Source organism: Vipera ursinii (assembly GCF_947247035.1).
Source record: "Vipera ursinii genome assembly, chromosome: 5".
Classification (NCBI taxonomy): Eukaryota; Metazoa; Chordata; class Lepidosauria; order Squamata; family Viperidae; genus Vipera; species Vipera ursinii.
Genome location: NC_139518.1, coordinates 45,986,527 through 46,010,555, shown reverse-complemented (window position 1 = coordinate 46,010,555; position 24,029 = coordinate 45,986,527). Strand labels below are relative to the sequence as shown.

Genomic DNA, 24,029 nt, shown 5'->3' with positions numbered 1-24,029 from the left:
TGTGTAGTGGGGTGCCCCAGGGCTCTGTTCTGGGCCCAGTGCTCTTCAATATCTTCATTAATGATTTGGATGAGGGGATAGATGGGGAACTCATCAAATTTGCAGACGACACCAAGCTGGCAGGAACAGCCAATACTCCAGAAGATAGGCTTAAGATACAGAAGGATCTGGACAGACTCGAACACTGGGCACTATCTAACAAAATGAAATTCAATGGTGAAAAAAGTAAGGTTCTACACTTAGGCAGGAAAAATCAAATGCATAGGTATAGTATAGGTGGTACCTTGCTCAATAGTAGTAACTGTGAGAGGGATCTCGGAGTCTTAGTAGACAATCACTTCAATATGAGCCAGCAGTGTGCTGCAGCTGCCAAAAAAGCCAACAGTGCTAGGCTGCATTAACAGAGGGATAGAATCAAGATCAAGTGAAGTACTAATACCACTCTACAATGCTTTGGTAAGGCCACACCTGGAATACTGCATCCAGTTTTGGTCACCACGATGTAAAAAAGATGTCGAGACTCTAGAAAGGGTACAGAGAAGAGCAACAAAGATGATTAGGGGGCTGGAGGCTAAAACATATAGGGAACGGTTGCTGGAATTGGGTATGTCTAGTTTAACGAAGAGAAGAGTGAGGGGTGACATGATAGCAGTGTTCCAATATCTCAGGGGCTGCCACAAAGAAGAGGGAGTCAAGCTATTCTCCAAAGCGCCTGAAAGCAGGACAAGAAGCAACAGATGGAAACTAGTCAAGGAGAGAAGCAACCTAGAACTAAGGAGAAACTTCCTGACAGTGAGGACAATTAACCAGTGGAACAACCTGCCTCCAGAAGTGGTGAATGCTCCAACACTGGAGGTTTTTAAGAAGAGACTGGACAGCCATTTGCCTGAAATGGTATAAGGTTTCCCGCCTGAGCAGGGGGTTGGACTAGATGACCTCCAAGGTCCCTTCCAACTTTATTATTATTATTATTATTATTATTATTATTATTATTATTATTATTATTATTATTATTATTATGTCTTAAAGTTGCCATGGTTGAGAACCCCTGCTCGATAGCCCATTGCCGCCCGCTGCTGCTTTTCCAGTGGCGATTAAGAGACGCCGCGCCGCCCTGCAACGCTGCCTGAGCCCATCTATCCACCTACGTTGCCCCTCTGTCTGGAGAAGGTGGAGGGGCTCGCCCCACAGAGAGGCCGAGGAGAACGACATCGATGGTAACGCTCACTTACCGACGGTATCGCCGGGACACCAGAACGACCTGCGCGCGGCGTTTTCTTCCGTGTCAAGGGACGAAGAGCCGGAAGTCCAGGAGGGTTGCCTTGGTAACGTGCCGAGCGAAGCCGCAATATGGCTGGGACCAGCTGGCTGGAGCGGTTGCGGGCGGCTCGGAAGACCGCCCTGCTGGCAGATGGTAACCGGGTGGCGGGAACTGGGATCGTGGTGATCCGGGGAAAATGACCCGCCGGTCACGGGCAAGTGGGCAGCGGGTGACATTGGGGAGCTTTCTAAGGTGGGAGAAGCTAGGCAGTTCCGGTCTCCAGGTGGCGAGGAGGCTGAAGCCTCGAAGGCTACCTTCGCTTTTGGGTGTGCCGACCCCGGGGCGACCTAGTCCAGGGGTCGGCAACCTCGGCTCTTTTATGACTCGTGGACTTCAACTCCCAGAATTCCTGAGCCAGCATAGCTGGCTCAGGAATTCTGGGAGTTGAAGTCCACGAGTCATAAAAGAGCCGAGGTTGCCGACCCCTGACCTAGTCGGAATAGTTTGAAGATCAAATTTTAAAATCTCCTCTAAAAGATTTTTTTTTAAAAAAAGGAGTAATAGAAAACACTCCCGAGTCTGTTTCTTTCTAATTGAATTGTATTCACCCCTGTGGGGAGCGTGTGGAAACCAACCCGTTAACATTGGTGCTTACTTTCACCAAAACTTGCCTTTAAGAAGAGTAATTTGGATGGACGGCTGTGAGGCATTTGGAGTCTCTAAACGTCACCCTGGCTAAGTGGGAGAAAGTATGTTGAAGCTGTGGAATGGGATTTCCTCCTATTTCTTCTTTTTAGGTCCACCCATCCTGTGCTCTCTTTAGGTAAACGGAAAATCCATTACCTGTTTGAGGATGGGAAGGAGATGGCAGAAGAGTATGACCTGAAAACACACCAGCTACTCTGTAAGCCAGCCAACTTTTCTTACTTATAGTTAAACGTTGGAAATGTGAATGGTATAGGACTAGGTAGATTTGAAATACAAGTTTTGCCTTTAATAATCTTGCACATTCTGCAGGTCAGTAAAGCAAATTTTACAATGAAAGATCCATACTAGGAAAGGGTAGTGAAATCATTGTTGGCCTTGCCACTGAGATTACAGAGATAGGCTACATGTCCTTATCCATTTTCTTATCCACAACATTAACCTCAAGCATTGATGTCTGTTATACTACAGTATCTGATCAAACTAAAAATTAATCCACTCATTGTATTGGTATTGCTCCTGAGATTGCATGGCTTTATCATGCTTCTCTTGAGATGCAAGCAGGGATTCAAAGGCACAATGCTGTGTTGTTGTTGGGGTTTTTTAGAGAATTTGACCACCTACTATAGATCAAATGCAGGATTTATTTTTAGTGAAATTAAACTTTAAATTCTTGCACTTTTCTCTCCCAGGTGTACATAAGTAGTCTTGCTTACCAACCATTTGCTCATCGACTATTCTAAGTTACAACAGTGCTGAATAAAGGGACTTGCAACCAGTCTTGGAAGTTCTGGCCATTATAGTGCCGCAGTGATCGCATGAACAAAATTTGGCCTGCCTGCATTTATGACCACTCTCCTGCTGCCCTACCCCCATCCCCAGTTGACCTTTGTCATTGTCTTTGCCTGCCTCCCTCTGCTGGGCTCATCACATGCAGGGAAGGTGCCATAAAAACATCCCACAGGTCAGCGGATGAGAGCTACAGAACAGGCGGGTGTGTGTTGTGCTATGCACCATGCACCACTACCAACCAATTCCTTCTGCGCTGTTCTTCTTTCGCATGCTGGCCCAGTCCTTCTTTCTCGCAGCAGCCAGGGCTTTCTTTTGTGTGATGGCCAGGGCCTCCTTTTGGGCATCCTCCTTACAGGTGTGAAAGAAGGACACGGCTGCACTAATGCAAAAGAAAACCCCAGCTAGTAATGTGCAATGCAGTAGCGAGCAAGCCAAGTGGCAAGGGCAGCAGGTAGCAGCAGATAGGTGGATGACCCACAGGGCAGAGATAGGGAGAAGATAGGGGAATGGGTGGGCAGAGGCAGTCCTTTACCTTCTTCGAAGTATGGCTTGGATATTGGGGGGGCGGGATCCTCTTCTAATGACTGCATATGATTCATTGAACAAAAGTAACTGAGATTGCCATGACTGCCAGAGCTGAGCTGAGCTGAGCAATCATGTGATGTTTCACTTAACCATGTTGCTTTGTGATGGAGTTGCCAGACCACTTATGGTAGTTAAATGAGGGTTATCTGTAATATAACTGTAATAACAAACTTGTCGTTATCTAAGAGGAGGGGGAGAAGAAATTCCAGCTGCCCCTTGTTTGGGGCAAGTTAGACTAATCAGGTTGTTTGCTTTTAAACTGTTTTTCACACTGTGCAGTAGCATTTCCAAAACCAGTGCCTTAAGCATGAATTGAACTGGGAAGAATCAATGTGTGTTGGCATCTATAGGACTGGAACTTGGATGAATTAGCCTCACTTCCCAGATGATTTGGCCCTCTGGGCCTATGTAACTAAGGCTATGCAGTGTTTCAGATTTGAAAAAAAATAAGTGTTTTAGAATGCATTGGTGCACTTGTATAACCCCTGAACTACAACTCCTGTAAACAACTATGTCTTTTCCAGAATAGTGCAATTACCCTATTTAACTATGGCAGAATCCCAGGGAAAGATTCATGTGATTTAATCAGTTGCATGCTGATTTATTTATTTATTTTCATCCCACCTTAACATTTTTTTAATAACTCAAGTTGGCAAACATACATAATATTCTTTCCTCCTCTTTTCCCCGTTACAATTCTGTGAGGTGGGTTGGGCTGAGGGAGAGTGACTGATGCTATGTGTTCTGAAGCAATTTTTTGTTTTGGATCTGAAATGCTGCACAACCATCAGGACAAAGTTAGTAAGTTGCATAATCTGAAGCTCAAAGCCAGTACTTTGAAATGCTCTTTTAACATATGGATCCTCTTCATGTTATTACTATGTACAAGTAGTCCTTAGATTACAACAGCAATTGGACCAGAATTGCTGCCGCTAAGTGACATGATCACAAACTCTGATGTCACAGGATTGCATTGCTTATCAATTGCTATCAGTTCACATTTTGTTGATAAGTGAGAACCATGTAGGAAGTTCAGCAAGGATCTCATGTGATCACAATTTCTGACTTCCTGCCAACTTCCTCATTGATTTTGCTTGTGAAAAACCAGATCATATGGCTGCAGCTCAGTGCAATATTGGAATCATGAGCTAGGCACTGAGCCCGCATATCGTGATCATGTGTCCGTGAAGATGCTACAAACAGCTGAAACTATGAGGACATATAAGTCCCCCTTGTTCAATGCTATTGAATGGTCACCAAAAGAGTGATCCTAACCCAGGAACCCACCTGTATTCTGTTTCTCCAAAAGGAAAGAGGCATAATTAAAAATAAATTGAAATTACAAAATTGACTTAATTTGCAGTCGTTTCTTAATATCCCAATTGGGAATATTTTCCTGAAAAAATAAATATATCAATTTTTTTCTATATCCTTGTCCTTTCTGTGCAGTAAGAAAATGGAGAGAGAAGAATGCTCTGGGTGCATATGGCAATTGGGAGGTTGAAGTGGGAGAACCCACATTGCTTGCAGCAGGAACACTGGACCGTGAGTTCATAAAGGAGAGCAATACCAATGTAAATACAATATTTGTACCTCAGCATTTGATATTAGGGGAAAATATACTTTACCCAATTTCTCTATCTTGATTTTTATTCATTTAGGAAATACAGCAGTATGTAAGGCTTTCTTTGTTTACCAAGCTGCATGAATAATCCAGAACGTTAGAAATGTCCATTATGCTCTATCATTTCTACTTTGTCTTTTTCCTATGTATAAAGGTTAAATGTGTTGTTATGCTGTTCCTCTAGGAGTTCAATACAACTTACGAAGCATTTGTTTCTTCCAATTTTTCCTCACAACATGATAAAAGTTGAAGTAAGAGATAGCAACCATCCTTTAAATTTCAATGTAATTTAAACAGAGAAATTACAATTGAAAGCTCACTATGGTCAAAAATAACTGAATTAATGTTGGGTGGAGACATTTTTGTAAATATGAAAAGTTTAATATGGCTCTTTTATGAGAGACTCATGCTCAAGTCCATTCTTAGCCATGGAAGGTCACTAGGTGTCTTCGAGCCAGTCACTTTCTTTCAATCCAAGCTCCTCACAAACTTTTGTTTGGGTACAAATGGGATGAAGGAGTGCCAAGTAAACCACTGTCAGCTCCTCAACAAAGGGCAACACATACTTCTAACAAATAAGTGTTTTGAAAAATTTGTATTATATACAGCAGCATGCAAGTGTTAAGTTTAACGGTAGTCATATGTCATTATGTGATATTTTATAAATCAAGGGCAAATGTGTTTTTTTTTTAAAAAAATAGATGTTAATAAAACCAGCCTTAATTTACAAACTGGATGAATCTGCACTATACTAATTTCTGCATCTGTTTAAATGTTATGAGGGGAAGGGGTGCACACAACTGTCCACTCTCAATAATCTCCTTAGAAAATTAGCTGGAACCAGTGGAGCACACCCTACTACTCTGCAAATGGCTGCCCTTGCATTATGTTATTTGGCAGGAGAGTACGCTTGCCCAATCAGATTCCACACTTTCCACCATGGCCAAAACCAAAGAGCTGTCCAAGGATGTCAGGGACAAGATTGTAGACTTACACAAGGCTGGAATGAGCTACAAGACTATCACCAAGCAGCTTGGTCAGGTGACAACGGTGTGATTATTTGCAAATGGAAGAAACAGAAAATAACTGTCAATCTCCCTTAGTCTGGGGCTCCATGCAAGATCTCACCTCATGGCGTTTCAATGATCATGAGAACAGTGAGGAATCAGCCCAGAACTACACAGGACGATCTTATCAATGATCTCAAGGCAGCTGGGACCATAGTCACCAAGAAAACACTGGGTAACACACTATATCGTGAAGGACTGAAATCCTGCAGCACCCGCAAGGTCCCCTTGCTCAAGAAAGCACATGTACAGGCCCGTCTGAAGTTTGTCAATGAACATCTGAATGATTCAGAGGAGAACTGGATGAAAGTGTTATGGTCTGATATGACCAAAATCGAGCTCTTTGGCATCAACTCAACTTGCCATGTTTGGAGGAGGAATGCTGCCTATGACCCCAAGAACACCATCCCCACCATCAAACATGGAGGTGGAAACATTATGCTTTGGGGGTGTTTTTCTGCTAAGGGGACAGGACAACTTCACCGCATCAAAGGGACAATGGACGGGGCCATGTACCGTTAAATCTTCGGTGAGAACCTCCTTTCTTCAGCCAGAGCATTAAAAATGGGCTATGGATGGATATTTCTGCATGGCAATGACCCAAAACACATGGCCAAAGCAATAAAGGAGTGGCTTAAGAAGAAGCACATTAAGGTCCTGGAGTGGTTTAGCTAGTCTCCAGACCTTAATCCCATAGAAAATCTGTGGAGGGAGCCGAAGGTTCGAGCTGCCAAACATCAGCCTCGAAATGACTTGGAGACGATCTGCAAAGAGGAGTGGGACAAAAACTTTCCTGAGATGTGTGCAAACCTGGTGGGCCAACTACAAAAACCGTCTGACCTCTGTGATTGCCAACAAGGGTTTTGCCACCAAGTACTAAGTCATGTTTTGTGAAGGGGTCAAATATTTATTTCACACATTAAAATGCAAATCAATTTATAACTTTTTTTGAAATGTGTTTTTCTGGATTTTTTTGTTGTTGTCTCTCACTGTTAAAATAAACCTACTATTAAAATTATAGACCGATCATTTCTTTGTCAATGGGCAAATGTACAAAATCAGCAGGGGATCAAATACTTTTTTCCCCTCACTGTACACCTAGAATAGAATGATAACAAAGATGGAACACTCAAATAAAACACCATAATTGGACAGGACTGCTTCAGAAGCTGCCTAGAGGTGCAGAGAAAGAATGGAAAATTTTAAACAGACTGGGCAGAGTGCTCTGGCTGAAACTAAAGTTTACATAGAAAAATGGGGGTTTCTCCCCAATGAGGCTATTCAGTTTCAAAGATAGTTTAATTTCATTCAATATCCAGTTGAAGTATATGTTTCATGTATGTACAAATATCTGAACTATCTCATATATGTGTATGAAGGGTGTTCTGTGTCTTGAATGTAATTATTGAATGGATTTGTGCTTGATTGTGGTTTTTTTATGAAATGGGATTTTTTTTCCTCTTGTGAGAGACTGTTGTTCCTTAACCATCTTTTACTTCTGTCTATATTTTTCCAAAAATCTAGTAGCCCTTTCCTTCACATTCCTCAGTTTAAAAACATAATTTGTCTATCTGGAATACATTTAATGCATCCCACAAAAGAATGTATTATACAAATTGGGAAAAGCTCATGGGGAAACATATTGAACTTAAAAGATGCTGGCATCAGTATTGCTTCAATTTAGATAAGAATTCAGCAGTTGCACACATAATTTTGGCAATTCTTATTTATGATGTTATAGTAAAGTTACAGCTGCTGTCTAGTTGAACTGAACAACATTGGGCTGAATTCAGTTTTGTTTTGTTTTTTAGCCTGTCTTTATGCGAAAAGACACCAAAAGCAGTTTCCAGTGGCGGATCCGAAACCTACCATATCCTAAAGATGTCTACAGTGTTTCAGTAGAAAAGGATCAGCGCTGCTGTGTGGTCCACACAACAAATAAGAAGTCAGTAAACAGATTCACTCATGGTGGGATGAATTTGGGTATATTTGCAGGTACTTTGTAGGATGTGGAAATGATTTAAGTTCTCTGTTGTAATATTCTGAATTTTTCTTTTCCTAACAGTTATATTGTTAAAAGTTTTAGCAAAATAATCTGACCTTTTTATAGTATTCACACTATGAAGAGTATGATTTTTGAACAAGCTGTAGTACTGTATTTTGCACATACCCCTAGTGGATAGGTTTGAATGCTATGCTAAATCAAAAATAAACATCGATACGTCTTAATTTTATGTATGAATCAGGCTATAGTCCTGGAACAAAAAGCATTTGTTTTTCCTACCTTTTCCATTTTTATGCAATCCCTAATATTTACCCAGAGGTGGTGCTATTGGCAAAAGCTTCTATTTTCTGTTTGACATTTACGTTAGGCTAAAGTTCTTCTGAGGGCAAAGAGTATAATTAATCAATGACAATAAAAAACTAGGAACATGGTCAGGACTTGTCAAACATTTCGCAATAAAGGCCAGACTACATTAACCTTATGGGTCGTTCTACTTAGCATCTTTGTTATCTCACTGGAACTGGCAGGTACAGAATCAGGTTCCTGAAGTTCAGTGGATTCCCTCTTGAAAGGTAGGAAGATTATTTAGTATCTGTTGATTTGAGCAGTCATTAAATATGCCCAGCCTTCTGCAGAGTCTCATTTTGAATCAGGATCACCTATGAATTTGACTTGTGGTAGATTAAGACAGAGTACTCTTGCATATCAAATGCAAGCATAAATTTTACTATAATGACATAGACTGGCTTTTACTAATAAGATGCCTTTCAAAAAGAACTAGACAAATTTATGACAAATAGATCTGTTAGATATGATATTTAAATAAAAACTCAGGGTATAGTATTAAGTAGCTCTAAATTATAGTTGCAGATAGGCAAATAATAGGAGAAACCTGTTTCTTTCATAGCCCCCCTTGAGGCTGTCAGCTAATACTAAAAAGGCTGTCAGCTAATACTAAAAAGTGTTAACCATGGGGCAGATCCAGTAAAAAATTATTTGCTGCTTAGTAGCAGAGTATATTTTAGACAGTCCAACATATTTTGGACAATTCAGAAGCAATGTTGCCATTGCTCCTAGCATATAAAATACAAACCATTATATGGGGGTGTTTTTTGGGTGGGTGGGTGGGTGGGTAGATACCTTAATTAGCATAGACATTTTACATTGCTTGCCTTGCTTGTTGGAAATTCCAGACATGATTGAGTAAAAATTCTAAATTAAATCTCAATTCTGTCTACTAAAGAAACCAGGAAAAGTTGGATTAATGCTGCAGTAAACAGAGCTTTTACATGATTTGTTCTGGCTGGTCAGTGGTGGAACAAAAGACTTGTTCAATCATTCTCCTATTGTATATCATTATTCATTGTAGCTTGTTCTTTATTGTGAGGAAGGCAGAAGATAAAATAATTTTGATTCAGATACCTTGTCCTTTTTGCTAAAGCAACAGAAGCAGTGCATGTATGTCTGCATATTATTCATTCTTCCATACATTATTCTACTGTTTTATCGAAACTGGGATTTTATGATGTCTACTTGGGAACTTTGGGATTTCTACCTATTGCTAAACTGCTAGCCAGGTTCTCCTTTTTCTAGGCATGTCTAACAGTATTAATTTTTCCCCTCCCTGTGTTGGGCTGCTGATGGATGCAACCTCTTCCCACTTCCACCCGGGACCAGCTCACAGGTTCCCAATCCCCATATTACATAATTTTCAACTCACATTAGTGCTTGCAGCCTGATCATGTGAGATTTTAGTTAGTCCTTTATGGCAGGAATGGGCAACCCATAGGCTGCATGTACTACCCCCAGCCTCCTGAGATATATTACTAAAATGTTTACCAAAATTTTCAATTTTCAGCAATGTTTGTTTCTATTTTGTTCCTTATGGATAAAGATGAAAATGAGAGGGGAAATTCTAGGTAACAAATCACCCAAATGTCCCACTTTTAAATTCCCCCCAAACCCATTCAAAATTGAGAACAGTGAAGAAGCTTCTTGGATGAGAAGCGAAACGTCTTCAAAGAAAAACAAAGTTCAGTAGCCTTGTGAAAAAGCACTTTTGGGATAACTATGACCCGGATGACTGAGAATCTCCACGGTCATCCAAAATTGTGTCACTTAATTCAGCCATTTACTGTCAAATTTAAGCAGTAGTAGTTTAGGGTGGGGTCAGGGATTCAGGGTAGAAATAAGGTATAGGCTGAAAAGTTGGTTTAGTCCCTTCTTCTAATGTCATTTTCAGCTGGTAGGAAAAGCAAGTTGGGACCTACAATCATGAGAAAGCTGTCTACCTCTGCTTTAGGGAAAGGGAGGACAATGGCATAATCTTATGACAATTAGAATTTTAGCAGATGCAGGTTTTCCCATAAGATATAACAGAAGAAACCTGGAGTTACTCAGTGGCTACTCTGCAATTGTAAAGGTGGAAGAGAAGATAATTTCCCAAAGGCCCTTAAAAAGAAAATATTGCCACTTGCTTCTACTCATGCAACAATGCCCCCTCTAGCCTCAGCAAAAGGCTGCTGAAGTGGGATTTGATTCAGTCCTCTTGCTGTAAAACAAATCCATTGAAGCAAACTTCCAAACAAACAGGCAAAGCCTCCTTGGCCACAACAGATTCAATTATTGCAGGACAAGGTAGCAGTTAACATTATGCTGGAAGAGGCAAAACAGCAGATCTATTTTCCTTTGATCTTTCACAGATTTCAGTTGGAGCTCAGACCAGGTATTTTCCCCACTGCCTCAGCCCTATTGGTGGTGGAGGTGGGGGGATAAAGTTAGTGTTCTCAGTGTGGGCTTCATAGGCTCTTTGAAACACTGGGCTACTTTGGGGAGTTGCTTTTTTATTGTCTCAATCAGTAAGAAGTTAACACTTCCTTAACTTGTCTTTTGTGTTCATCTAATCTTTGCTGTTTAACCTTTGACATCTCCATTATTATCCATGTCTGCCACCTTTCCCAAATATAAGCAAAAGGCTCCAAGCCCTGGGGTAACATTCCTCTTTAGCAGGCAGTTAGCCCTGGCTGGTTGGCCTTTGTATGCATTTTCAGGAGGGCTTGGAAAATAAAGGGTTTGTGGTTTGCAGTCAACCTCTGAACAAAACTAGCTTAATTAAGAAGGATTGTTCATTTTGGGGCACCAAATATGCATCGATAATTCAGCATAATTCATAAAGGAAAACTTCCATCCCCCAAAGGAACTAAATGGCAGTCATGTTTCATGGGAAGAAAGCATATTGGCCTTCCATCTTAAACTGAAAATAGCAGAAGATGGATCATTCTAAGTGCCTGATAGGTATGAGGGTGTAGGTGCCATACATAATCAAGGTGATCAAACTAAACGAACATTCAAACTCTTACAGTATCCTATCTAACTCTTATCCTTATGAGTGATAACGATCTGTTTAGTAAGTATCCCACAATAAAGTTTGGGAAGCACCTGTTTTTGTGCCTTTTAAGTGAAGGTTAATTCCTGGTGACTAGATTAGTTTTCTTGGTAAGATTTTTGGAAATGGTTCCCACTGCTTCTTTCCTTCCTGTCTTTTCTAAAAAGAATGGTGCTTACTACTGTAGTTCTTAGTATATGGCTGTATTTAAAAACAAAATGTACTGGTCAAATTAATAGTGACATAGTCAGATTTTTAAATATAACTCAATTAGTTTATGTATTTTACTATATTAAAAAAATAATTCTAAGTGGAATCTTGCAGTCTGAATGGAAGATACTCAGCTTCAAACTCTTGGAACAATCCTGAAATTTCTTTCATGTAAAAATGTAATTTAGGTATTATTTATTTTCTACATAAAGATAAGTCTTTATTTTCATGTCCACATTTACTTTCAGATACTACAAGAAATTCACTATTCCTGATTTGGACAGATTCCAACTGCCTTTGGACAGCACTGCTTTGACTTTTACTCATGCCAACAATACATTGATCATCACAGTAAGTTCTCATAAAGCTAATCTGACACCATTAGCATATTATTGTTTTCAGTCCTCTTTTGCTATGCTGCCTTTACAGGTAGTCTTCAACTTAAAACCATTCACTTAATGACTTCTCAAAATTACAATGGCACTGAAAGAAGTGATTTATGACTGGGTTTCACATTTGCAACTGTTACAGCATCTCCACGGTCACGTGATCAAAATTCAGGGGCTTGACAACTGGCATGTATTGATGGTAACTGCACTGTCCCAAGGTCACGTAATCAACATTTGTAACCTTCCCAGTTGGCTTTCCAACAAGCAAAGTCAGTGGGGGAAGCACCTTGAATCTCACCCGGAGGGCAACCGGAAGCCAATGCAGCCCGCGGAGAAGAGGTGTTACATGGGAGTATCGGGAGACTCCCATCACAACTCGCGCGGCTGCATTCTGCACCAGCTGAAGCCTCCGAGTGGTCCTCAGGGGCAGCCCCATGTAGAGAGCATTGCAGTAGTCTAGCCGGGAGGTCACGAGCGCATGGGTGACTGTGCGTAGCGCATCTCGGTCCAGATAGGGCCGTAACTGGCGCACCAGGCGAACCTGGCCTCACCCCCCATAGTTAACGATGGAAAAGATTGGTTAGTCTGAGATGCGGGTATGCACAGCCACTCAGTCTTGGCAGGATTGAGACGAAGCCTGTTTATCCCCATCCAAACCCGGACCGCTTTCAGGCAACGGGACATCACATCGAGGGCATCACTGGGTTGGTTCAGGGTGGAAAGAAAAAGCTGGGTATCATCAGCATACTGATGATACCCCACCCCGAAACCACAAATGAGCTCACCCAGCAGCTTCATGTAGATGTTTAACAAGAGGGGAGAGAGGACCGACCCCTGAGGAACTCCACAAACGAGAGGCCTCGAGGCAGACCTCTGCCCTCTCGTCAACACTAACTGCGAGCGGCCCAGGAGGTAGGAGAACCACCGCAAAACAGTGCCTCCCACTCCCAACCCCCTGAGACATCGCAGTAGGATACCATGGTCGATGGTATCAAAAGCCGCTGAGAGGTCTAATAGGACTAAGACAGAGGAACAACCCCTATCCCGAGCCCGGCAGAGATCAACTGCACACTTTGCCATGGGATATTTCACTCTGCAGTAGGATAAATGTGATCAAAAAGTACAATGAGGCAGATTTCCAAATTTTGAACTAAAATGTGCATTAAAAGGAATATGTTTGAGATACAGCCTTATGTTCTAGATATTATATCTTAAATGGTTGAAAAATAAATCTGAAAGCATGACATTCCAATCATTTTTCTTTTCTTTTTTTCAATGCTCCTTCTCTTTTGCAAATGAGGCACTTCATTAATAGCATTTCTGTTTGCACTAACAGAGATTCAAGCTATTTTCTTTCCTATAGTATCAAAAGCCAACAGAAATACTGGCTGCAGAAGAGGAGCTGCAAAAAGAACTAAAGAAGATCAAAGCTGCTAATAATGGGGAAGGAGACTGCAAGACACAGTAGTCAACAGTTGTTAAATGCATTGTCTGTACTTTTATTAAATAAATGTGCTGAACAGGGATCATTCATTCCATTTATACCCTGCCACAATTCTACAGAACTCTTGGCGTATTACAAACATTAAAAAACTGCAATTGAACAGTATCTAAAAACCTAAACTGGAAAATGCAAAAATCCAAAAAGGATTTTTGGATTTTAAGGGGTGGGGAATATATCACAATCTCTTTATGTCTCCCAGCAGCACCTATTCTGGTAAGAAGGCATTGACAATCTTCCAGATCCAGGGAATAAGGCCCACCCACCCTTAACTATCCTCAGTATGCCCATATGGTACCCGTGCTTTCCAAGCTGCACTGGTTGCCAGTTTGTTTCTAGGTGCAATTCAATATGCTTGTTACTGCAGGGACTGTGATGTCAACCCAGCTGATTCAGTCTGGCAAAGTTAATGTACTACATGCTCCTTTGATCAACCAATGGAAGCCTTCATTAACCATATTGGAACTTCATGATCATGTCTTTCTCTGTCATGGTGCCTGCATTCCAGAATATGGTTCCTCTTTAGATCCAGAAGGCTCTCATCCTGATGGCATTCTGGTAGGCCTTAATGACTTGGCTGTGCTCCCAGCCTTTGGACTAGGGCAGGGATGTCAAACCCACAGGCCAGATACATCATAGCAAAACCACGCCCACCCCAGTGCTGGCAATGGCAAAAAAGTCGCAATACATCATGACACGTCATGTGATGTTGCGAGTTTGACAGCCCTGGACTAGGGTGATTGGATCCCCTTACTAGGTGTATGATACATATTGTTGACCAGATATGCTGTCTTGTTTATTGCTATGTCTCTTTTTGCATTATATATTTGTTGTATTGTTTTATCCTTGAGCAGCCCCGAATCAATTGGAGTCTACATTGATTAAAATAAATAAAGAGCTGTGAGGGACAGAGATCCAGACCATAGGTAACAGAGGACATCTTAGCACATAAAAAGTCCCAGTTAGCCTGGCAAGACATTCCAATCAAAACTCTAGCCAATACCAAAGCACAGTCAAGAGAATCTGAATAAACCTATGGCAAAATGCTATGCTAACTGGTCATCACAGTCACTCTTGCAACTGGCTCCTTCTCCAAAGGGAATTAACCATTCTGCAAAGAGTTTCTGGATGACAACGTGCCAATGCAATAAGAGAGAAGTAGGAATGCTTTATCTCTCTTATGACTGTGGTGAAAGCTCAAATCTGACACATAATTGTGTTCAATTTCATTCTTCATACTCCTCCACTTACTCTTTGGGCACTGCTGTCTCAACACCCACTGACAATCCAAACCCCATCAGCCACCAAGGATAGGCCCAACATTCAGCAACTGCTTAGAAGCAGTTTCACTGAGGGCTCATGAGGGCTTGTTGCCTATGTTGAGAGCAGCGATCCAGGCACTCAGTAGACTCACACATCAGATCTTTGGGAAAAATCAAGTGCCCACCAGAAACTACTCGGATTCAAAAGTGCCTGGGATGGATCCTCTGAATGGGCATCACTTTGGAAGTCATGGGTAGTCATCAATTTATGCTAGACCAGAAGTATCTAACCATGACAAAGGAGTAATAGCAATACTTTCCATATCCAGATCTAAAGTGGTCTGAAGCAAAAATGAGGTGCAATATGTGGAGAAGCCCATGTTATCATGAAATGGTCAGCTTGGTATCCGCGCCATATCACCCTTGGCCCAACATTCCCATTCCACACAGATTGCTCACCTCAAGTAAGATCTGGTATGAACCCAACTTCCAAACTTAAACTTCACCTGTTAACCAATCTATCCATGGAGTCAGCAGCCTGGAAAACCACTAGGGCCAAATCTCTAATCACTTATTTATTATTTATTTATTTTATTACATTTATATACCGCCCTTTCCCGAAGGACTCAGGGCCGTTTACAGGGTAATTAAAAACCAAAATACAAAAGTTAAAAACAAGTTAAAAACAACTTAGATCATTTAAAATTAGTGATCACTTTCTTTAAAACAAGATTGCTGATTCCAATTGTGGTTGCTAAATGAGGACTATCTATAATCTAGTACACTGATATAAGGGGAGGTAAACATAGTACACAGACTTTCTTCCACTATGCTAGGTACTACCTCCTTATCTCTCTGATCCTTCCCCTTACTGGGAGTCAATATTTCTTCATTCCCCTTGGCTCTCACTTGAGGGACTGCCTCGTTCTAGTTACTGGACAACAAATCACATACACAGCAGCAGTAGGATATCACCAAAACATTGGTAGCGTAGGAGTTCCCCAGGAAACTACACTCAACATCTTAGGCCTAGCAAAACTGCACTACTATTAGGTGTGGTGCCAAGGCCCCTTGCCCAACTGCCAGCAATCTGAATGCATCACATTTGTCTCTCTGCCAGCTGGCCATTCTTAGGTACCACAATGGTTGCTTTGGGTAGATAATCAGAGACCTAAAATCCCCACCTTCTGCCAGTTCACTGAAGCCCTTCAATCTGGCCACTTAATGGAGGAGGGCCTTCCTGGAAGTTTCAAATCTAGTCCTATCAAAGTAGCTTCCTTCCAGTATGGTACTACTGTCCTCCCTGTTGTAGTAAGACTGGGAGATGAAGAATAATAGTTCTGTTCCATTTCTGTCACTGTCAACACTGCCATACATGGAAATCCTTAAGTCAATCTCAGTGCCACCTCCCAATATCTGCTGTTTCCACAATAAGGTCTGTTTGCACAATTGCATAACAACTTTTTATACCATGGTATGTGACTTGTCTTACATTTTTATTACTTATACTGAGGCCCTAAGTTTATCTCTTACAGCATACCAGAATTTGAATCACAGACAGTGATGACCATATCCAACTATTTTGTTTTAAAATAGATTTTCATGATATTTTTAATTGGGGTTTTTAAGTGTACAGGGTCAATTTAATATTTTTTCATTTGGTTTTTAACTTTTGTATATTGGTTTTTTAATTCCCTGTAAACCGCCCTGAGTCCTCAGGGAAAGGGCGGTATATAAATGTAACTAAATAAATAAATATTGTCCTTGTTTCCCAATCCCTCATGTATGGAAAATATTCAGAGTTTATAGTCCAGTTTGTTCATCTCTCATTCTACTAAAAACTATTTCCCTTTTGCCTCAATTACACTGATTTATATATCAGACATTAATGAAATAAATGTTTGTTTCAGACACTGCTTTTTCATTCAATTCTAGAAAACACATTTCTGTCTTACATTGTATTAAATTGTTTAAAAATTTAATAATTGCAATTAGAATAAAAAGTAAGATGAGGCATTCCTGTTAGCTGTTTTGACCAGCCAATACCTGTTCTATTCACATATTTTCATACTGGTTTCTGAGTCCCCTAATAATTTCTTATTTGATGATATTCTTACCTTAAACAGAGTATCTTATTTAAACTCATGTACAAGAATGGGAGTGCATTGTTCAGAAACACTTAGAGAACACTGTCTTTAGAGATAACAAGAAGTATTAGTATTCAAGGTATTTCATTTATAAATACAGATGTTTGATGAGAGTGATGATAAGAGGCCAGGATACCACCCCAGGTTTTTGCATCTTCTCTCAGAGTTATGCATGGCTAGATGTTTTTTCAAGTATTTAAAAAAAATCCTTCTTTACCTGCACAATTGTGATAATTTTTCAGGAATATTTATTCTCAGCTTGCTGTGTACGAATTAGATAAGTTAAGTTAATCATGGTACTGAATAAAAGTCAAATGTGACTTATTCAGTTACTTTTTGCAATCAAATACTTTTTGTGTGTGCTGCTTAAATAATTTATTCAATACCAGGCCTGTCAGCATTGATCCAATAAAGCAGTTCTTGTATGGTGCCGAACAATAATATTTATACTTGATTTAATTTGCAGAGAACCAACCAAGTTTTCCATCTTATAGCCCAATATTTATTCATAAAAAACCTGGATGTCAGTAAAGCAGAAATAAAATATTTTCTTCTACTTCACTGTCCAGATACAGTTCCTTCCTCTTCAATTAAATTACCACAATGAAATATATAAGCATGCAACATTCAGAAGCCCAAACTATGCTGGTACCAAAGAATATGCACACACTAAGACTTACTGAACTTTGCCTTTCTAGGCATAAGAAAAGTAGCCAAAATCAAAAGTGTACAAAATACTGGGTGGGAAAGATACATTAGATTTTACTAACACCAGAAGGCAGAAATGGGATGTTCTTTACCAACTGATGTTTTATTGTCTTAAAGATGTTATTTTTCTTTGTGCTCCCTGAGTCTGAAGTCCAAGCATATCAGTGTCAGGAGGTAGTGAAATCAAGGACATACAGTGCCGATGCCAGTGTCGCATAGAGATGAGTGGTGCTGAAACGCAGACAGTATACAGGACTGCTGACAGGTGATGACAAGGAGAAACTCTGCAAAGTAGTAAGAAAAATACTTCTAGATAAGTTACTCCAAAAATGGGCTGGACAAAATTATTGGCACCCTTAACTTAATATTTGGTTGCACACCCTTTGGAAAAAATAACTGAAATCAGTCGCTTCCTATAACCATCAATAAGCTTCTTACACCTCTCACCTGGAATTTTGGACCACTCTTCCTTTGCAAACTGTTCCAGGTCTCTCTTATTGGAAGGGCGCCTTTTCCCAACAGCAATTTTAAGATCTCTCTTCAATGGGATTCAGATCTGGACGCATTGCTGGCCACTTCAGAACTCTCCAGCGCTTTCTTGCCATGCATTTCTGGGTGCTTTTTGACGTATGTTTGGGGTCATTGTCCTGCTGGAAGACCCAAGACCTTGGATGCAAACCCAGCTTTCTGACACTGGGCTCTACAGTGCGACCCAAAATCCTTTGGTAATCCTTAGATTTCATGATGCCTTGCACACATTCAAGGCACCCAGTGCCAGAGGCAGCAAAACAACCCCAAAACTTCATTGAACCTCCACCATATTTCATTGTAGGTACTGTGTTCTTTTCTTTGTAGGCCTCATTTCGTTTTCGGTAAACAGTAGAATGATGTGCTTTACCAAAAAGCTCTATCTTGGTCTCATCTGTCCACAAGACGTTTTCCCAGAAGGATTTTGGCTTACTCAAGTACATTTTGGCAAACTGTAATCTTGCTTTTTTATGTCTCTGTGTCAGCAGTGGGGTCCTCCTGGGTCTCCTGCCATAGCGTTTCATTTCATTTAAATGTTGACGGATAGTTCGCGCTGACACTGATGCTCCCTGAGCCTGCAGGACAGCTTGCATTCCTTTGGAACTTGTTTGGGGCTGCTTATCCACCATCCGGACTATCCTGCGTTGCAACCTTTCATCAATTTTTCTCTTCCGTCCACGACCAGGGAGATTAGCTACAGTGCCATGGGTTGCAAACTTCTTGATAATGTTGCGCACTGTGGACAAAGGCAAATCTAGATCTCTGGAGATGGACTTGTAACCTTGAGATTGTTGATATTTGTCCACAATTTTGGTTCTCAAGTCCTCAGACAGTTCTCTTCTCCTCTTTCTGTTGTCCATGCTTCGTGTGGCACACACAGACACACAATGCAAAGACTAAGTGAACTTCTCTCCTTTTTATCTGCTTTCAGGTGTGATTTTTATATTGCCCACACCTGTTACTTGCCCCAGGTGAGTTTAAAGAAGCATCACATGCTTGAAACAATCTTGTTTATCCACAATTTTGAAAGGGTGCCAATAATTTTGTCCAGCCCATTTTTGGAATTTTGTTTGACATTATGTCCAATTTGCTTTTTCCCCCTCCCTTTTTTTGTTGTGTTCCAATACACACAAAGGGAATAAACCTGTGTATAGCAAAACATGTGTTCCTGCAATACTTTTCTGTGAGAAATACTTGATTTTCTGGAAAAATTTCTGGGGTGCCAACAATTTCGGCCATGACTGTACATACATATACATATACATTACATATACATATACATATACATACATACATACATACATACATACATACATTCTATTTCCTGAACAAAATTAGCTCAAAACAGCAGCAATCATAACTATAACCATCTCCAGTAATTATTTCTGGAGCTACACTGAATAAGAACACACTGTTCATAGGCAGTCTTGGACCTAATACTATTAGTTCAGCAACTGTTCAAAGTTATCGTTATGATGCTGCTCAACAGTTGTAGCTATGATTGGTTCTCAGAGTTCTGGGCATCCTAGCAACCCCGCAGTCATTTGATCTTGATTTGGGCACTTGGCAACTGGCTCACATGACTGGCTGCAGCACCTGCAATCACAGAAACACCATTTGCAACCTTTTCTGCTGGCTTCTCTAGAAAGTTAGTGGGGAAGCTGGCATGGAAGGTTGCAAGATGCTGGAGTAAGTCTCTCCCACCCATGCACTCAGTCCTTTTGGGCTTGTGCTGCACTCCTTCCTGAAGCCTCAACACACCTCCCTTGCAGCCTCAAGCATCCCTGCAGACCCTTTCCAGACCTGCCCCCCCTCGTGTAGTCTCCCTAAGCCTTACCATGCCCCCCTTGCACCCTCACCTTCTTCAGACCCATATATATACTCTGCACTCGAGCATTGCTACACCCCTCACACCATTGTGCATCCTTGCCAAGACTCACCTACCTGCCTGACAAAGCCTGCTTGCGAGCCACCTCTAACTTCCAACTTCTTGCCAACTTCATCACTGCCTTGGTTGTGGGAAGCTGGCAGGAAGTTTCCTCACTTAACGACCATGGGATTGAGTTAATGATGACAGCTGACACTGCAGGGATTGACATTGCTAATCAATGGAATTGAAGTTTATGACTCCATTTTTTAGCAATGGAAATTCCAATCCCAGTTGCCATTGCAAGTCAAGTTTGTTGTTGTTGTTAGTTGCGAAGTCGTGTCCGACCCATCGCGACCCTATGGACAATGTTCCTCCAGGCTTTCCTGTCCTCTACCATCTTCTGGAGTCCATTTAAGCTCACGCCTACTGCTTCAGTGACTCCATCCAGCCACCTCATTCTCTGTCGTCCCCTTCTTCTATTGCCCTCAATCTTTCCCAGCATTAGGCTCTTCTCCAGTGAGTCCTTCCTCCTCATTAGGTGGCCAAAGTATTTGAGTTTTAGCTTCAGGATCTGGCCTTCTAAAGAGCAGTCAGGGTTGATCTCCTCTAGGACTGACCGGTTTGATCGCCTTGCAGTCCAAGGGACTCGCAGGAGTCTTCTCCAGCACCAGAGTTCAAAGGCCTCAATTCTTTTGCGCTCAGATGGTCCAACTTTCACTGCCATACATTGCAACTGGGAAGACCATAGCCTTGACTATACGCACTTTTGTTGACAGGGTGATGTCTCTGCTTTTTAGTGTGCTGTCTAGATTTGCCATGGCTTTCCTCCCGAGGAGCAAGCGTCTTTTAATTTCTTGACTACAGTCCCCATCTGCAGTGATCTTGGAGCCCAGGAAAATAAAATCTGTCACTACCTCCATTTCTTCCCCATCTATTTGCCAGGAATTGAGAGGGCCGGATGCCATAATCTTGGTTTTCTTAATGTTTAGTTTCAACCCAACTTTTGCACTCTCCTTCTTCACTCGCAACAAGAGACTCTTCAGTTCCTCTTCACTTTCTGCCATTAGAGTGGTATCATCTGCATATCTTAGGTTGTTGATATTTCTTCCAGCAATCTTAATTCCAACTTTTGAGTCCTCTAGCCCTGCCTTTCTCATGATGTGCTCTGCATATAAGTTAAATAGGCAAGGCGACAGTATACAGCCTTGCCGGACACCTTTCCCAATTTGGAACCAATCAGTGGTTCCGTGTCCAGTTCTCACTGTTGCTTCTTGGCCCGCATATAGGTTTCTCAAAAGACAAATAAGATGTTCTGGTACTCCCATCTCTTTAAGAACTTGCCACAGTTTGTTATGATGCACACAATCAAAGGCTTTAGCATAGTCAATGAAGCAGAAGTAGATGTTTTTCTGGAACTCTCTAGCTTTGTCCATGATCCAGCGTATGTTGGCAATTTGATCTCTAGTTCCTCTGCCTCTTCGAAATCCTGCCTGTACTTCTGGTAGTTCTCGATCCACATACTGCTGGAGTCTAGCTTGTAGGATTTTAAGCATAACTTTACTAGCATGAGAAATGAGTGCAATGGTGCGATAGTTTGAACATTCTTTGGCACTGCCTTTCTTTGGAATTGGAATGTAAACTGATCGTTTCCAATCCTGTGGCCACTGTTGAGTTTTCCAAATTTGCTGGCAAATTGAGTGTAGCACTTTTACTGTCAAGTCAAGTTTACTTGTTATTATCCCAATGCCACATTCATGAGTTTCATTATTCATGCCAGTGAATGTTTTAACTCACATCTTCTCTGCCCAAATCTACCATTCTATCAATCATGTTTATTTGAAAAGCATTAGGCTTAAGCAAAAGAACACATTATCCCACTTAGTCACTGTAAGGCAATTTAAATATAGTTCTCTTTATAATCAACTTTTGGGAAAATTGTGATGATGCCTCACCTGCAAGCATCTTGTTTGTCGTTTGTCCCAAAGGCGTACCACTCCATAATAAGAGGAACCACTTGCAATCATATGACTTCCATTGCTTCTAATACAATACAGGGCACTGTCATGTGGTTCTTCCCATTTCTTCACACATTCCCTGGGAAGTTGATGGGGGGAAAATACTGTGAGATAACGTTAGAATATTTTTCACTAAATACTATTTGTCAGTTCTTGTGACAAGGGCCAGTTTGCAGTCAGTGGTTAAGGCATCAGGCTAGAAACAGGGAGAATGAATTCTAGTCTCACCTTAATCACAAAGTAATTGGGTAACTTATCCCTAGGAAGGGGGCAGTGGGAAAACACTTTCAAAAATGTCGCCAAGAAAACTGCAGGGGCTTGACCCAGGCAGTTACCAGGAGTCTATTTTGACTTGAAGGTAACAAAAAAACAAACAAACTCTTGTGATAAGTGTGGACTGTTAACAAGTCATCTTGAAACAGCTATCAAATAAGTATTTCCCAAAATAATGTTTTTAAAAGCAAGATTCCAAACTAACTTTGTGCTTGTTCTTAAATCCCAGTATCTTATGTAGGTATCATATCCACAAGAGAGCAAAGTTGAAGGTGTTTCATAGAAAACATCCAAGACTCCAGCTCCTCTGTGGAAATCTGTTCCAAGACAGTTGATCAGCTGCCCACTGAGGAGAGAAACAAAAATTAAACTCCAGTGCTTACCAACTATGTATCATGGGTGTTACCCGAGGTTTTTATCTTCACATAGATTTTCAGTAACAAAAAAGAAGTGGACTAAGGCCAAGTAAGTGCAGATTAGGAAAAAAATATCAATCATTAGTTGTACAAAAGTGTACCAGATTAAACAAGTATTAGCCACTTTCAGTTTAAAATTATAAAAGCCAGTTCTGTTTCTAGCACTATTCAGGCTTTAAGCATCTTTTATGAAGAGCAAGCATAAGTACTATTTATACAGCTACGTTGATTTATTAAATTTAGAAAATACGGTAGACAGAGAATCAAGGGAAAGTATTATTTATTGTAACTGATACTCCATGTGTGAGAAGTGCAATTTTTTTGGATATTTATATTATGTTCCAAGTTCTCTGCTGCCACATCTATCCATGACAATATGCTGCCTCTGCACCAGGGAGAACATTTATATTATAACTAGAAGTCAATAATGATCTATATACTAAGAGTTTAAAACTGAAATCTTATTTTAGAGGTCTATTTTCTTCAAAATTTTCTCCTTCCCATGCATTTTTTAAATATATGCACTCTGCTCAAAGACAGATATATAGTCTGTTCACTCTAAATATCCTATAGTCTCAAAAATCTTTTTCTTCAGCTTTTACATGTAATATGGACAACAGAAATGACAATGTTTGCTTTTTTTCCTCCCAATTCCCCAAATTTAACATTCCTAAGGAAACTATGCAGACCTTTAAAGTACTCGAATTTTGAAGGATCTAAACAAACTTCTCTTTCTTATAATCCTGCATGAGTATTGATTTTAGAATGGTTGCAGGAAATAATGCAGCTGAAATTGGAAGGAACAAAGTCACCAATAGTATTAATTCCCTTCCGTTGTCCTCCCGCGGTATATAATAGAAAAGATCATTGAGGATTACCAATAATTCACTGAAAGGCTATTTTGGCACAAATAACCAATTTCACAGTCACCGCTCAAGTTAGCATAATTTTTTAGAGCTTTGTTCCCCACAGTATTACAGGTAGTCCTTGAGTTAACAATAGCAATTAGGACCAGGATTGGTATTGCTAAACAATGCAATGAAAAGTGCAATCACACAACCACATTACTTAGTGATAGCAATCCAGTCTGTCCTGGTTGTTGTGTGTGAGTCATTAAGTAGGAAGGAGCAGGAGTCCCAGGTAAAGAATGCAGGAGTGCCACAAGTAGATGGGGAGGTCTGGGGAGGCCTGGCACAGGCCACATGTGAGTTGGGGGAGGAGATGCTGTTGTGTGGTGCAAGCACAGGGAGGTTAGGGAAGGAGGCACAGGTTTAGGCAGGCCTGAG

General features: G+C 40.9%; 2 protein-coding genes across 4 annotated transcripts in view; one reads left to right on the top strand and one right to left on the bottom strand.

Moving 5' to 3' along the window:
* The first annotated feature begins 1,310 nt into the window (after window positions 1–1,310).
* On the top strand, window positions 1,311–15,208 carry DPCD (deleted in primary ciliary dyskinesia homolog (mouse)). 2 transcript variants are annotated; one of them, XM_083364393.1, is made up of 6 exons: window positions 1,311–1,414; window positions 2,085–2,165; window positions 4,793–4,917; window positions 7,846–8,029; window positions 11,883–11,985; window positions 13,387–15,208. In XM_083364393.1, exons 1-5 carry the CDS (start codon window positions 1,351–1,353, stop codon window positions 11,948–11,950), a joined length of 522 nt encoding a protein of 173 aa, XP_083220519.1. In that variant the 5' UTR covers window positions 1,311–1,350; the 3' UTR covers window positions 11,951–11,985; window positions 13,387–15,208. The 2 variants fall into 2 exon arrangements, with proteins under 2 accessions (XP_083220519.1, XP_083220518.1); XM_083364392.1 differs by having other exon boundaries at window positions 7,846–7,979; window positions 13,387–14,797.
* A 1,837-nt stretch (window positions 15,209–17,045) lies between these two features.
* Window positions 17,046–24,029, bottom strand: part of FBXW4 (F-box and WD repeat domain containing 4) — an 84,001-nt gene continuing 77,017 nt past the window's right edge. Inside the window, exons 6-8 of one of the 2 annotated variants that reach the window (XM_083364368.1) lie at window positions 22,533–22,673; window positions 21,992–22,133; window positions 17,046–17,925 (exon numbers count right to left, since the gene is read on the bottom strand). In XM_083364368.1, the coding sequence (XP_083220494.1) occupies window positions 17,809–17,925; window positions 21,992–22,133; window positions 22,533–22,673 (400 nt within the window). In that variant the 3' untranslated portion in view covers window positions 17,046–17,808. The remainder of the gene's footprint in view (window positions 17,926–21,991; window positions 22,134–22,532; window positions 22,674–24,029) is intronic. The other variant, XM_083364367.1, reaches the window with a different exon arrangement.